The 16,742-nt window shown below is 44.1% G+C and overlaps 1 protein-coding gene across 1 annotated transcript; it reads right to left on the bottom strand.

The window, feature by feature from the left end:
* Window positions 1–7,833: 7,833 nt before the first annotated feature.
* ADAMTS1 (ADAM metallopeptidase with thrombospondin type 1 motif 1) lies at window positions 7,834–16,463 on the bottom strand. Its single transcript, XM_008701934.2, has 9 exons — window positions 15,608–16,463; window positions 13,614–13,960; window positions 13,115–13,247; window positions 12,555–12,722; window positions 11,817–12,103; window positions 11,412–11,598; window positions 11,146–11,321; window positions 9,866–10,041; window positions 7,834–9,716 (listed from the first exon to the last, which is right to left on the bottom strand). Exons 1-9 carry the CDS (start codon window positions 16,284–16,286, stop codon window positions 9,017–9,019), a joined length of 2,853 nt encoding a protein of 950 aa, XP_008700156.2. The 5' UTR covers window positions 16,287–16,463; the 3' UTR covers window positions 7,834–9,016.
* Between the last annotated feature and the right edge of the window lie 279 nt (window positions 16,464–16,742).

The following is a 16,742-nucleotide window of genomic DNA, read 5'->3' as shown; positions in this document are numbered from 1 at the left end:
AAAAAAAAAATCTCTGCCCCCTGACAGTTTTCATAAGGAAAATGAGGACAACTAAAAAGGACAATGTAAGCAATGTGAAGGTTATTTTCACAAATCTTTGCAAATAAAGAGGAATATCGTCGTCACATCTTGGCTTTCTTCTTTATGTGTATGTCTATATGGAAAATTGTAGTTTATTCTTTTGCTCTTAGCTTTTGATGAATTCTTCTGTTTCATAGATAATCTAGGATAATTGATAATTGATAATGTCACTTGATCCCAGTTTTTTCCTTAACACTAACATTTGGCTACTTTTGTGCTGTGCACAACTTTGGAACTAAAGCACTTCTTCCTAACACAATGAAACACACACACACATAGATACACGAGCCAGATGGATTTTATGCCTGATAGGAATTTATGAGTTTGATTCTCCTGGGTCTCCTACGGTTGCTAGGTACACATTTTTTTTTCTCCTTAAATTAAAGAGTCAGTAACTCTAAATTCTTGGGGATTTACTGTTCATTCATCCTCTTTACTGACAAATAGGAACAGAGAGGTAGAAGAATATAAAATGGTGGAAAACCCAAACACACTTGAACTTGAAATCAATTTTTAAATAATTTTTAGTGATATGTAGTATACATCTCTTTGGGAAGTAACATATACACTGAAATTATAATAAGAAATCACCTAGTAATAAACTGACCAATTTATCTATCCTGATTTTTGCCTTTGTACTGAGAATGGCCATCATCATTCTTTAATGTCATGGTATCACAAAAATGCTTCTGCTTTTAAAGGGTTCTTACTGGGGAGGCGGCAAACAAAGCAAAAACACATAACATTTGTCTCTAAATTACTGGCTAGAATGAATTCACACAATGAAAACCATTCATTCCACTTAGGGTTTTCCTACCCTTTAAAAATGACTTTTTTTCTGATTATAAAAAAGATGCATTTGTGTTTGGGTAGAAAATTTGGAAAATACATGCAAGTACAGAGAAGAAAATAAAAATAACCAGTTATGTTATTTTCATGTATATGCATTTTTATGTTTGAGTGTGTGTGTGTGTGTGTGTGTGTGTGTGTGTGTGTGTTTGTATATACAACTTGGTAACCATAATATGGTTTTTTAAATTTTTTAATTTTTTTTAAGGAAGTCATGAGTTGTTTTTTTTTTAAGATTTTATTTATTTATTTGAGAGAGAGAGAGAAAGCACAAGCAGGGGGAGAGGCAGACAGAGGGAGAGGGAGAAGCAGGCTCCCTGCAGACAGTGAGCCTGATGTGGGGCTCCATCCCAGGACCCTGGGATCATGACCTGAGCTAAAGGCAGATGCTTAACCGACTGAGCCACCCAGGCGCCCCTAATATGTTTTTTTTTTTTTTAAGATTTATTTATTTATTTTAGAGAGAGAGAAAGGGGACATGGGTGGGGGGAGGGACAAAGGGAGAAGGAGAGAGAAATTCCTCAAGCAGACTCCACATTGAGCATGGAGCCCCGTGCAGGGCTTGATTCCCAGGACCCTGAGATCATGACCTGAGCTGAAATCAAGAATCGGCCACTTAACCGACTGAGCCACCAGGCACCCCTAATATGATTTAATGCTTAAGAGTGGGGAGGGTACAGGCTCTTAAGGTTGGCTGCCTGGATTGGAAGCCTTGTTCAGCTGCCTGTTAACTGTTCTACGTCAATCGAGTAGTTCAATTTCTCTTTCCTTGTTTCCTTTTCTATAAGATAGAAATGGTAATAATATCTACATCAGAGTTTTTTTTAGGGAGGGTTGGTTATTAATGGAACTAACTTATGTAAAACACACAGTTAACTTCCAGGGATGTTGGCCCTAATTATTACTGTGATTATCATTTTGTTATGTCATAAATAATCCTCAGCGTACCCCTTTGATGCCTGTATTCAGATTTATGTGACATTCATATACAAATCTTTGTGAACTTTTTTGATAATTTAGCACAGTTTCCTAAGAATAAAAATTTCTATGTCCAGGAGTTTGACTATGCTTAAGGGAATAAAAATATCACACAGGCAAAACTCTAGGAACTAGGGAAATAAGAGTGAGCGAAACAGGCCCAGAGCTAGAAGAGTAGAGGATTTTTGTGAGAAGTGACAAGAAGGGAAAGTGCGGAGTGCTTTTAGAGTGTCACATAGCCTAAGGGTTCTAGGAGTGTTTCCCTGGAAAAGTCACATTTAGTTTGAGATCTAAAGCATAATTAGCTGCTAAGTGAGTGGCCATTTGGAATCATGGGGAGAAACCAATGGCCTGTGGGAAAGCATCTATGCACCCTTGGTTGTCTTCGGTGTTAATGAAAATACACTTGCATTTTTTTCAAGGATTCTTCTGAAACACAGCTTAAAGTTTTCAAGCCAATCACATCAACCCGTGTGTGTGTGTGTGTGTGTGTGTGTGTGTATGTGCCTTGACTGTAATGTCTTTCATCATTTCTTCAGATATCAGATAAATATTTCTCTATACTTGCTAGTACTTCTTAAGGTTGCATTTAAATATTTTAACTATTTACATATCTAGAATTTAAGTTGATGAATGGTCTGAAAGAAAGGTCTATTTTTTTTTTTTTTCCAAATGAATTTCTATTTTTTTCCCCTTCACCTGTTTCACCCATCCCGCCACCCAACATCCCTCTGGTAACCACCAGTTTGTTCTCTCTTTTAAGAGTGTGGGTTGTTGTTGTTGGTGGTGGTGGTGGGGTGGTTTTTCTTTTTTTTTTTTTTTGGTCTCTTTTTTTTCTTTGTTCATTTGTTTTCTATTTTTTTTTAAGGCTATGTTTGGAATGATTCTTGTTTGCTCACAGATTTATGTTGCTGACTTCATCATATAGTAATGTTTTGTGGTTATGGTTACTAAGGTTTATTTCTGAGCTATCTTTCTCACCCAGGGCTATGCTTGTCAATAATTCCACAGGTATCACTTTTTTCTAACTGTAATTTTATGCTGCAATAATTTCTTTTAAAGATTTTATTTATTTATTTATTTATTTGAGAGAAAGAGAGTGAGAGACAAAGAGAGATCACAGGCAGGGGGAAGGGGTAGAGGGAGAAGAAGACTCCCCGCTGAGCAGGGAGCCCAATGTGGGGCTCCATCCCTGGACCCTGGGATCATGACCTGAGCCAAAGGCAGAAGCTTAACCCACCCAGGTGCTCTGCAATAATATTTTTTTAAGTAAATATTTTTTTGAAGTATAGTTGGCATACAATGTTACATTAGTTTCAGGTGTACAACATAGTGATTCTACAACTCTCTAAGTTATGCTATGCTCCCAAGTGTAGCTACCATCTGTCGCTATGCAACCCTATTACAATATATGGTGCATTTTCAAGTCACGTCTAACAAGTGTCTTATATTGCACTTTGTTTTTCAGTTGTGTTTCTCTTTATCTTCACCAAATGTATTTCTTTAGATGAACTTTACATATGTTAGTCAATTTCCAAAAAAAATTAATGAATGGCTAATGATTGGAATAGTATTAAATTTACTCATTATTTTGGGAGAAAATAAAAGGTTTACTATTTAGAATAAAAGAAATGTATGTCTCTTGCTGTATTCAAGTCTTCTTCCATGCCTTTCTAAAGTTCTACAGTTTTTTTCTTACGTAGAAAAAATGTCTGCTTTTACCTAGAGAGAGATTTTAAAGACAAACAGACTAGTTCTTACCTGTTGATTATCCTTTGTACTTTTAACAATTTTTAATTGACATACAGATCTTCTATTATTTGGGACACATATTTTATTATAGATTCTACCTTTAATCCATAAGAAATATTATTCTTTATTTTGCTTTTTCTCCATTTGAAATATAATTTTGGCTGATATCCTATTCTATTCTTATTTTCTTCCTACTCTTTGCCTGATAAATCTTTGGACTTCTTTGAAGAAACCCCATTTTGACTTAGATAGCTCTCATTTAGTTATCATGTCATTGGATTTTATTTTTAAATGTATTCTGAAGATATTTGTCTTTTAATAGGACATGTTAAACAGCATATTTTCATTATAATGTTGTTGGTATTCGGACACCTTATGTTTTGCTTTCCATTGTTTTCTTTATGGATTGTGTTTTGCATACATCCTCTTTCCGCAGAGACATTTTTGGAAATTTGTTTTCAGGAAAGATCGTTCATCTGTATTTGTCTAGTTATAAAATTCAAAAAGAGGGGCGCCTGGGTGGCTCAGTCATTAAGCATCTGACTTTGGCTCAGGGCGCGATCCCGGGGTCCTGGAATCGAGCCCTGCATCGGGCTCCCTGCTCCCCTGGGAGCCTGCTTCTTCCTCTCCCACTCCCCCCGCTTGTGTTCCCTCTCTCGCTGGCTGTCTCTGTCTATCTGTCAAATAAATAAATAAAATCTTAAAAAAAATTCAAAAATAAAATGATGCCCTTTGGTAACTCTCAATATATGAAAATTCTATCCAGCTGTTATGATTTGGTCAATATGACATATGGTTTTAGATATGAATTATTATTATTAAAATATTCTACATTATAAACCTTCTGTTTTAACTTATTTTTATATTTTCAGTTAATTTTGAAACTGTATTTTCAACAATTATTTATATTTAGCTATATGTTTAAAACTAGTTTCAATACTTACTAAAAATCTTGTATTTTTAATTTGTTTGTCTTTAAAGTATAGTATACCTCCATATTGCACAGAACACTCACTCCTCCCCAAAAAAACAGAAAAAGAAACAAAAAACTTGGACTCAAACATAATGTTTTTTGTTTGTTTGCTTTCACATCTATATCCAATTTCGAATCTCAAAGTCCTGAAGTGCAGAATTTCACCTCTTTTTATTACCTCTCTGCCCTCCAGCAACCCCTCTCCTTCCCCTTTGCTCATTGTTCCAGCCTCTTGCTGTTCACTCCAAGAAGTTGAGCTCACTCTCACCTGTGGTGGCCACCTCTCTATTGTGTAATCTCATCCCTCAGAAAATTGTTCCCTTGCACCCCTCGGGTTTCTCCCCACATATCTCCTTATGGAGAAAGCTCTCGTGGATTAGTTGACATAAAATTACGTTCTACCTCCTTCCCACCCTGGCAAGTAAATGTTTTATACCTTCTCTTAAGATCCATAGAACACAAAATGATAGTAATCCTAAAGAAAAAGAAGTGACCATAGCTAACAAAATATGCTAAATTAGAAACAAATCGTTAGATAGTAATTATAGAAACTTACCCTTAAATAAAGGCAATGTGATTAATAGGAGGCAGCTGAAAGGGAAGGGTCAGGCTTCTGAGTCATGGAGCCGAGAGCAAACTAAACAAAGACCACGTTTGGTCTTCCCAGTCTTCCCAGACTGAGACCAAACGGAGACAAGTAGGGTGAGTGGGCATTGTGTGTAGTTCTCTATTCCTCTGTGACTTGCCATGGTTATGACATAGCATATTTTCGGTTGTGTTGCTCTTACAAGAAGGTACAGAACATTTATCAGCTGGGAAACTTGTTGATGAACTAAGCATCTTCTGTGTTTTCCTGTTTCCATTTCTGCCAATGCCATATGAGCTCATTCATGTCACGGAAGTATGTATACGGCAGAACAGGCCACACGTCTATAATGAGGTAGCTTTGGTCAATTTCCTTGACAGGTCTAGCACCACCAGCTTTCCATTAGTAACTTTTGTTTTTCTCTCTTTTGGAAAACCAACGAGATTAGCAAATGGTGCTGTTGTCTATTGCCTCTCAGTCACATTATGATCTGTAGTGCCCTCTTTCACAAGATAAATAAGAGCAAAAACTGGAAATGACTTTTGCCAATTTTTAAGTGAAAGCTCTGGCCCAAAAGTTGTGCTTGCATGGTGGTTACTGAAATGCTAGAGAAAGAGTGCCCACTGCATGCTTTGACAGTTAGGTGTCAGGTGTAGTACTCAACACCATGCCCACTCATCACTGGTACCCACAACAGGAGTGAGCACAGAGTTCACCCCTTTTGAGCAGGTGCCCGGTCAAGCTCACAGAACGAGGTGTGTGTTTTGACCTAAACTCTCTTTGCTGCACAAATGAAGTATCTTAAACTGCTCAGTTTATTGATAAAAAGAAAATCTTACCAACAGAGGGCTGAAAATATAATGTGGCAACTTAGAAAGTTGTTTAACATTACCTTGGACCAAGAATAAAGAGGGTGGTGGAAAGTCTTCTGGCTGCTTTTATCTTTGTGTCCTGAGTTTCAGCCTCCTGCTTACCACATCCAATCAACAGAAGCCTTTTAAGAGAGAGAGAGAGAAAGAAAGAAAGAGAGAGAGAGAGGGAGGGAGGGAGGGAGGGAGGGAGGGAGGAAGGAAGGAAGGAAGGAAGGAAGGAAGGAAGGAAGGAAGGGCGGGCTCTTCATTGGTCAATTAGGCAAGATCTACAAATGACTTCTTTATATTATAGATTATCATTTTAGGTATATTTATCTTATTTTTTCAAATAGCTTGTATAGTTATTGAGGGTAAGGGCATTTCTTGTGTGTGTACATCCTCAATGTCACTTACTATGGGGATTTGTACACCGTAATCTAGGCCAGTAAATTATGATGGTAGTTGGTACAAAGAGCACGTTTGCCCACTGAATTGCATGGCCAAATTCTATGCTTAATTGTGTTCTCTGGGACCAAGACTAGTTCCCAGGATAAAGAAGACTTACTTGACTTTCACCTTTCAGTTCAGTGGCCAGTAGGTAGGAACAAACTAAACCATAGGCTACCATGGTTCTGCCCTCCCCTGCCCCTGACCCTTTCTGACCTATGCACCTGGCTCCTAAGAATCTTACATTCAGCTGCTCAGGGGAAGAACGCTTTGAGTAGTTCTGAGGGCAAAGTAGAAATGATCATCTCAATCTGAGATTAGCATGTTATATAGAACTACTGGAGAAAACTAAGGAGGGTGAAAAAAAAGGATGAAAATGTAACATTGGAGCTGTCTGTGGTTAACCACATAATCCGAGTCTTCTAGTAAATAAGCTATTTCCTGAGAGAAATGTAGTTACTTTGGACGCAGTCTCAAGGTCTCAACTTTTAAAATCATTGACGTACCCTTCAGTATTTAAATTACGGTGATTTACGGGCGTTCCAGGGTTTCTCCAAAACACCTCGTGTTCCTGAAAAGCAGGTGGAACATTTGGACGGCTGGGCTCACCATGCAGTTCTCGCCCCAAACGTAATTTATGAGGCATCATTTTCTACTCAGTAGCTTCAGTGCTTTCACAAATTTTACTCTCATGATATAATCAAAGAGACACAAATTCAAAATGCACCCAGAACCTCACCTTTTCTCATTAATGTTTTATGTCTGAGGTTGGCAAACTGCCCACAGAATGAATCTGGCCCAGTTTTTGTAAATAAAGTTTTATTAGAACACCACCACGCCCATTCGTTGATGTATTGTCTATGGCTGTTTTCATGCTACAACAGCACAGGTACAGAGTTGTGACAGAGATGATCCATCCCACAAAACTGAAAATATTTACGATCTGGCTCTTCACAGAAAACATCTGCCAACCATTGGTGTACGTTTAACAAAAATCTATCACCGAAGATATAATAGATTTTTTCGGTAGCAATCGCATACATTAAGGATACATAAAACACATTTCATGAGAATGAAACCTTATCTCTATAGAATTTAAGAAAATTATTCAGTCTTCAAATTCAGTCTTTGCGTCTCAGATTTCCTTCCAAAGAATGAATTCCCATTTAAAAAAAAGAAGTAGACACACACATTCAAAAGGTGTTTTTATTATTTCTAGTAACATATATTGTATAAATACTCTATTTTTATATGCCCTTTTACAAAAGCGATATAACTTAAAGTTTTATCATTAGAAAGAAATGTATAAAAATAAATATGTTATTATAGGCATTTATTACAAACTATAGTCCTTCTTAGAAGGAACACACAAACCAATACTTATAAAGTATGTAGAATTTATAGTAACATATTTTACTATATACATATGGGAAAAAAAAGTCATATTCTCTTTCATAGTAGAAGAGCTGAACAGACATTCACCAGGATATGACTGTTGGGCCAGCTGCTGGGGATGGACCTGCGACCCCTCAGTAGCCTCCCCGCTGTGAGACGAGTGATCTCCGTGCCCCCAAACACCAGGGATCCCACTCTACACACCCCATTCTTATACCGGCATTACATCCTTTTTGTGTGATCACCCGGTCTTTCTTGACACAGGAGCGGTTTGGTTTTTTTTACATCCACATTCCTAAAGTAGGCTTACACACAGAGGGAAGAAAGTAGGCGGTCTGAGCCCATCCTGCCTCGTCTGCAGGAGCATCTGATTCATTGCTGCTTTTTTTTAACCCTTGTAGACATCCCGCATTTTTACCAACACGTGGAAGTGTTTCTTTGTCAAAAGGAAATCACGAATAAAGACACAACAAGGGCCACAAGAAAGTAAAGACGGAGTTCATTTGAGTCATTTGAGGTTGTTAAGCATTTCTCTCGTGGTGGACAGTCTTGAATTCTTACCTCGGGGCAGAAAAGACGGCAGGCACGTTCTCTGAGATGATAGCAGCCATAATCCGTGCTGGTTACAGATGCTATTTGCACCCCTTTCCTCCCTCCGTTGTTAGTGAGGTAAAGTAAGCCCTGTCGGAAACTAAAAAAAAATCTCTTCTCTCTCCTGCTTTTCATTCCCCAACCCGCCTGATACAAAGAATTTAATCAGTACCACAAAACAGGGATCGTATACTCCTTAAACTAAGTCTGACAATTGTTTCTATTGTTTTTTAAACTTGTCATAGATGTAACAAAAGGAATAATAATAATGCCCTGGGGCTTTATCATGCTATATCATTGCTCAGAGATTAATAACCCTCGTTAACTCCCCTATCAGATTTGTAACTGGCAGGATATTCTGACACTCTAACTTCTTTTCTACCTACCTCTACGCTCCCAACTCCTTGACACTCCTTGTTGATCACGGGCAAGGTACACCGGATCCCTCCAGCCTTCTTGATTTCAGTGCATCAGCCCTTCCACACCTTGTCCTTCCCTCAACACTCACGCTGCTTAACTACATTCTGCCATCGTACAAAAATCTATGTAATGCTTAGGTTTCTTTAAAGGATCACAGCTCTCGTGAGACAACACCCCCCCATCGTGGGACAGACACTGCAAGGTTCTCTTTTTGTAACCCTTCCCGCAAGTCTTGGAACATGGTGACCAATCCCCTAGCTGCCAGTGGGGGCAAGGCAGGTCCGCGCAGGGTCTGGTGCTGGCCGGCTTCACTTCCTTCGCACACTCGGAGGCGGGCTGCCCGTTAATGTCCCGGCACTCCACCAGTCTCCTCTGCCAGCCCAGTCCGCAGGACTTGGAGCATTCGCCCCACTCTTCGATGACCCATTCGGAGAAAGTAGGGATGGCATTGAAAGACTCCTTCTTCTTCTTCACAAAATAGGTGTATTTAATTTTAGGGCGAAGGGCGTTGCCCACGGTGAGGACCTGGATGGTTATGGGCTCTTTGAGAGGGCTGAAGCTGCGGATTCTTTCCAACGAGGCGGACGAGCCACTGTACCTCAGGACGGTCCCTTTGTACGTAATGTCTTGCTCCAAAGTGGACAGAGTGAAGTCGCCGTTCAGGATATAGGTGCCATCGGCAGCTTTGATGGCAAGATAGCTTCCGTTATTTCTGGATCCCCTGTGATTCCGTTGTTTCACTTCAATGTTTGTGGCTCCAGCCGGAATTGTGACGATATCGTGATATCCAGGTCTGCAGGCAGGAAAAACAGATACAAGACTCTCTCAGTCCCTTGGGTAATTCTATTACTTAGCTCGTCATGTAGCATGTAATTTTTATCAGACCCGTAAAATTACATCTAAAGAATAAGATCTCTGGGGGTGTGACGTTTTAAAACTCACTTGGCACTAGTCACTGATCCTGATGTTTTCTTGCATGTAGATCCATTTCCTCCACAGATACCACATTTATCAAACTTCTTTTTGGAGTCTATGATACGATCGCAACCAGCTTTTACACACTGTCCCTGCACGCAGACAGACGTGGAATCTGGGCTACACGGGGTACCGTCAACCACCTGAAGAAGGAGGAGCGATATACCTGGTGTCACACGTTAACACCGGAAAGAGATGATGCGCTGCTAATTACGAAGGTTTCCCTCATTAACATACTGTCTCTGCCTTCCTAACCATCATAGTTAAAATAGAACTTGACACATGTCACCTACTACCCTTCTTGGTGGCTTTTATTACATTATTATAAACCAGAGAATGGTTTTTGGAAATTAGATAGGAATTTTTTGTTAAAGAATGACATGATTGTGTGAATCCTTACACAATTACAAAGAAATCTTTGCTATGGGGGACTCCTTGCCTTAAGAAACAAGCACTAAATAGATCTAAAGAAAGTTAACTTAAGATATGAGGTAAACAGGGGTGCCTGGGTGACTCAGTTGGTTAAGATGTAGATGTCTGAAAAAATTCTAAATTTTGTTGATTATTTGTTTATTGACCCATCTCACTTCTAGGTAAGGTCAATGAAAGCAGAGCTTGTCAATTTGTTTACTGCAGTTTGCTCTGTGCCCAGAATAATACCCAGCAATTGTAGGTGCCGAGTAAGTCAGTTGTATGTTGAATCTGCAACTGGGAAGTATTTTCATAGCCCGCAGTGATCACTGCACATGATAATCTCAACCAAAATTCTTTTTTTTTTTAACCTCAGAACCAGATTTATCCCCTCAGCAAAACAGCAAAATGATGCTTCTACTAGTTCAATATATGTCCTCAAACACAAGAGTTATCAATGCTCAGAGTTCATTTTAATAAGCCCATTTGCACATGCCAGTGGTAATCCCCAGTTAGTACTTCGGTCCATGCCTAAGCTATTTTCCAAAACTACTGGTTGGTTGCCATGCGAATTTATCTAACCATGAAGGGCTTTTCTTTGTACATCACAGTAATAACAAGCAATGACAAGAATCCTGAGTGCTGGATTCAAGCTTTATTCCTAACTGACAACACCGCCGTACTCAAAGCAGACAGCTGCCAAGCCATCTAAGGAGACCTGATTTGAAATGGAACCCGTTAACATATAAACTAATGAACCGGTATCCTAAGTTGTGTGAAAAGTCCACAGTTCAAGCCCTTGTTTCTTAGGCAAGAGTACGAATGAGAATAACTACCTTGGGCTGCAACACGAAGAAGAAGCCAATGCCTTTGGCTTGACAGATGAGTTTGCATCTGTCCTTGGGCGAGACGCCAGCGTACTTGGGTGTCCACTCCACCGCGGGCCCGCTCCCAAAGGAAACTTTAGAAAACTCATTGTGTGCCTCACATTGTTCCTCTCTAAAGGTTTTTCCTGGAAAGAAAAGGATATAATGACATCACCAGTTTTCAACCCTTACCTGCTAGTTTGTGGCCACATGACCCGGTCCCCGTGTCTACTCACCATTGTTGTCCGGACAGTCTTCAATGTTACATGACCTGTAGCGAACGCGCTTGCCTTCACAGTACTTCCCTCCGTTTTTGGGGACCGGGTTGTCACACTCCCTCATTGTGTACTGAACTCCTCCACCACAGGTTCTCGAACAGTCTCCCCAGGGTCCCCAGGGCCCCCAGCTTCCATGAACAGGAGTCTAAACGAGGACACAAGTGATCAGCATTAGAACTCTCTACGGAGGTCTTCTTAGGGAATAGAAGAGAAAAACAAGAGATAAAGAAACAGCTGTAAAAAAGAATCATCAAAGCCACCGACAGGGGTGTTTATGGTGGTATCGGATGCTGTAACATCACTCTGTTCCTTCCAATTCTGAATTTTAAAGGAGTACGCACATGTTGCCACAGAAAAACTCACATGGAAGTGCATCTCGTCCGTCTTGTTCACACACTTGCCGTTGATACACCATCTCCCTTCCCCACAGCTGGTGCCATCTGCCCAGGGGAAGTGTTTGGTTTGGCACACCAGCAGCCCGCCGGAGGTGCCCGTGCACCACAGCGTCATGCACGTGCTGGCTGCGTCCAGGCAGTGCTTGGACTCCTCCCCAAACGTGAACTGGCACTGCCGGTTGGCATCATACAAGGTCCCGGGGAGATCCGAGGGGAGCTGGATGGGGTTCTGGGGCTTGTCCATCAAACATTCCCCTGCAACAGAAATGCCAGCTCGTATTATAAAACAGGAAATGAAAACACGTCAAAGGCAGCTCAGTTTCAGAAAATATGGATCATAAGACATAATATATAGCAGAGTGATTTGAACACTAGAACTTCTGGGGAAAATGCCAGGGAGGTTTACACAATTTGTAAGATATTGTCCTCTAAGGGGTATTTCCATGTTAACAGTGACCGGAAGTTATTGTTCTGCTGAAAAACTCAAATTAATGTATGTTAGGAGCTACTCGGCCAGAAGAATTATCTGTTATGGGGAATTAAATTCTAAAAATGTATGCTCTTGACAATGAAAGTAATTTGGAAGGAGGAGGAAGAAAGAGAACAAAAAAAAAAAAAAGAGAGAGAGAGAGAAAGAGCTGGTTTAACTAGAACCTTCCACGTGGAAGCTGGATTACATCTAGAAAGAGTAGCTCAAGCATCTTACCGTGACCATTATCCAGAAATGATGTAATCATGTAGGCACTGCAGGGAGACCAGGGCTGGCTGTGGTTCAAGTTGGAAAGCATTGACGCCATCATGTGGGAATTCTGGTCAATGCCATTAATGCTGGCACACTGCTTGGCATCATCATGGGGCATGTTAAACACGTGGCCTAAGGAGCAACCCGAAATCGACATCAAAATATAGGTCATTTGCAGCATTTGTTTCCCCTCATGGGGGATTCGTTTGTCTCAAAGTGGTATTTCTAGAAGAAGAAATGTACGTTGGGAACAATCTAGTTCAGATACAATGTGTCTGTTTTTCACAAGGTGCAAACAAATATGTTAATTTCCAAAGGTCCAGAGATCCTCCTATGTTATTCTGAATCCTAATAAGGCTGGCTATGTTTAGAATAGTAGGAAAAAAATACTTCCTGCAGTTTCTAGAAAGCTCTGGAACTGGAAACAGCAATATAACCTGCTGACGCCCCCCTTCAACGAGCACACGGTTTATCAGTTTCATAACTCAGTGAAGCGGACTCGCTCCTACTCTGAATGGACTCACCTAGTTCATGAGCTGTGGTGAAGGCGGCTTGCAAGCCATCATCTTCTATGACTGAGCAGCTTCGGCTGGGATCACATATAGTTCCAACATCAGCCATCCCAAGAGTGTCACATGTCTGGGCCCCACACAGGTCCTAAAAGGCACAGAGGTGGGTCCTGACTCATAGGCTCAGAGAGCGCAAAGCTTGGCACCTAACTTTTTGGCAACATCTATCTCCACGTTTGTTTGGAAGCACTTCCATTCACTGCTGCTGAGCTGTCCTTTGGGGCTACTTTGGGTGACTTTAATTACGATTTTTCTCTAATGCTATTCACATAGGACGGGGAGACTTGAGATACTAAAATTAAGGAAGACCTAAGTAAAAGGGACCAGGCTAGTCAATTAAAAAAAAAAAAAACAAAGTAAGTGCAAAACACTGGGGAAAAGCCTCAGGCGCATTTGCTTGTGACAAAGCTGACTCCCCAGAGGACAGTCCTCATCCACAGGGTCTTGCTCTCACCTGTCTGGTGAAGAGAATCGCCGTGTCATAGTGTTCTCCGTCCCGGTCGCTGGGCGGGTTGTGTTGCTTCTGCCAGTTACAGAAGTTCCTCAGAGTGAGGGCGGCGTTGGAGGTCACTTCTGGCCCCTTCTGTTCCTCGTAGATGACCAGGATCTTCACCACCACCAGGCTCACGGAATTCCGAATGCTGGGGTGTTTGTACAGCCTGGCTGCCACCGAGAACAAGGTGAGAAGGTAGTGTTTTAGGCCACTGCCGTGAAACTCGGCCATTGACTGGTCGGCCACAAGCATAGTTTCCACATAGCGGTGGCTGGACACAAACCGCTTCTTTCTTACGCTTCCAGTTCCTGTAAAGAGACAGAAAAGATCGTTTGCTCAGGGGCGGTCTTGCCAAGAATACTGACCTTCCCAGAGTATATAAGGAAAGCCTAACCAGTCAGAGCAAATAACACAAAAATATACTAGAGCAACAATAACAAAAATATTTGCATCTCTTTTCACTGCAAGTGTTATTTTTAAAGTTTATTTCCTTTATTATTTTCTCTCTCTCCTTTACTTCAAATAAAAAAGCCATGTGAGTCACTGAGGGTTCAGGCTTTTTTTTTTTTTTTTTTTTTTTTGTGAGCAGGATTTCTTTTGTCCTCTTTGTAATCCTATAAGCTGAACAAGGCGGTATGCACATCATGCTGCCCAGCTGTAGTAAAAACTTGGAGCAAGGGCGGCAGGCAGAGCCCCTGAGTCACTCTTTCACAGGCCAGGGCCCAAATCCTGAATGAGATCATCCGACTCCACGTGGAAGGCCCAGGGCAGGGCTGGGGCCTCTGCCAAGGGGCCGGGCCTGAAGGAATCTCAGCCCGCTCCGCTCTCTCATTCCAGGGGTCCCTGGGGGTGCTCTGCTCTTGCCAAATCCGGGCACAAGGACCACACACTCTGCCCAGCAGCCTATCGCCCTACTCCCCCTGCCCCAGGGAACTAAGTTCCTGCCTTGCGCAGTGGGGCCACGTTTGATTATTCAGAAAAGAGCCCTTTGACTCTTGACTGAAAACCAGCCCCCAGGGGACTCCTAAACTGGACGCTGACCGCGTAACGGCTCCAAGGAGCAGATGTCCAGGGGAAGAGAGGAAAACTCGAAAACAGGACACGTGAGAAAGTTAAGGACGAAACAAAGGCACCAAAGCGATAGAATGAAGAGAACAGGACAGTGAGCACCGCACACAACTGAAAACAGTCAGGGTGAGGCGTTGCAGGAAAGCTCAGCAGGGACTAACACGCAACAGGGCTTGAGAGCAGAGTTTTGGCCGCGAGAGGGAGCGCAAACTGGGAGGCCGGGTGGGAGGCGCGGAGAGGCGGGGCCAGCCGGGCAAAGACCTCCCAGGCAGGTTCTGCAGAGGGGCCCGGTCGCCGCCAGCCGGTCGGGGTCAGACTCTTACGGGGGAAGGGGGAGCAGGCGGAGGCCAGCGGAGCAGAGATTCTAGCGCAGCTGTCCAGGCTCGCGGGTTGCGCTCTGCGAGGTCACCGCCGCGCCTCCGCCCTCCATCTCCGCCCTCCTCTGGGCGCGGGGTGCGGGCACAGGCAGCAGTTAGGAGACTAAGAGCAAAGTTGCAACCCGACCAAAGAACACATGCACCATCGTTAAAGAGAAACTCACAGGACGGAAAGAAGTCACACGCGCTCCCACTAAACTAAAGTGGAAGGAGTAGGGTTATCAACTCTTGCCTTCCCTGTCGTTGCGCCTCAGTCAGCAGAAAATTGATTTGTCTGTCCTCTCTTGATCATTCATTACTCGGGCAAACGATTCTGTTCTAGCAGGATGGGAATAGTTCACCAACCCAAACCTCAAGCCACATTCCTCCACACCAGGCCTCCATCCCGTCCCCAGACATCTGGTCCTGCCTGCGAACAGGACTTCACCCTCAACGTGCGCAGGACAGAGACAGTGAGGAAAGGGGGATGAATGGCGAGACAAGTGAGAGCAACTCTTCAGGGATCGATACCTGTCGGCTGTCCCGCCCGCTGCGGCGCCGGGTCCCGCGGCAGCCACTGCTCCCCGGCGTCCTCGCTCGCCGGCCCCGCGCCCCTTGCGAGCCGGGTCTCGTCGTCCGTGACCCCGCACTTGGCGCCGCCGCCGCCCCGCCGCCTCCGCCGCAGGAGATGGAACTTGGGCCGCTCCGGCGGCTCCTCTCCGGCGGCGGCGGCAGCGGGGGCGAGACGGACGGTGGCGGCGACAGGCGCGGGCTGGATGAAGTACTCCTCGCCCTGCAGGTAGAAGGCGCCGCGCACGCCCTCGCAGAGGCTGAGAGCCGCGGCCGAGCCGGAGTCGCCGTTCACTGTGCCGGAGTAGAAGCAGTGCGCCAGGTCGCCGGCGGCGTCGGGACGGAGCGCGTCGGGCCCAGGCCTGCGCCCCACGGTCTGCAGCGTGAAACCCGGCGCCAAGAAGCCGCGGTCGGGCTGCAGCTCCAGGTGCAGCTGCCGGCCGAAGGCGTCCAGGCGGAGGTGGGTGATCGTGAGTCCCGGCTCGCGCTCCAATACGGGCTGTACCAACTCCTCGTCTTCCTCTGCGGGGCGCCCACGCGCGCCGGGCAGGAGCAGCAGCCCTGCAGCCGCCGCGAGCAGTAGCAGCGCGGGCGCAGGCTGTGAGCCCCGAGGCCGCCGCGCCGGCTCCGCGTTCCCCATGTCGCTGCTTCCTGTGCTCCTTCGAAAGCCCGCGGGTACTGGTCGATGCACCCGAGTCCCGGGAGGCACCACGCACCGCAGTGCACGGAGCGAGGGGGCTATTGTTCGGGTTGGGAGCACGGAGCCTCGTTGGCCTCGCTCTGGGTTGTTACAATTACTATTATTCTTAGAAAGTGAGCGCAGGGCCGGCCGCGGACAGGACTCCCGGAGTCACTGGAAAAGAGGCGCTGCAGTTCTACGGGCGCGCGGGAAGTTTTTCTTCTAGAGCAGAGTTGGAGGCACCGCGCAGCAGGGGCTGGCAGGGAGGCTGTTGCAGGGACAAGAAGTGCCCTGGGACGCCTCCGGGGCAGGGGGCAACGGGCAACGCGAGGATCGGTGCCTGGAGCCCCTCTTCGGTCTCCGCCTTGGCCGCAGGGCTGCTGGCTTTGCGCAAGACTCGGTCCTCTCGGCCCTACT

This window comes from Ursus maritimus, unplaced genomic scaffold, assembly GCF_017311325.1.
Source record: "Ursus maritimus isolate PB19 unplaced genomic scaffold, ASM1731132v1 scaffold_4, whole genome shotgun sequence".
In the NCBI taxonomy this organism is placed as follows: domain Eukaryota; kingdom Metazoa; phylum Chordata; class Mammalia; order Carnivora; family Ursidae; genus Ursus; species Ursus maritimus.
The sequence above is the reverse complement of the archived record's forward strand: the minus strand, read 5'-3'. Positions and strand labels throughout refer to the sequence as shown.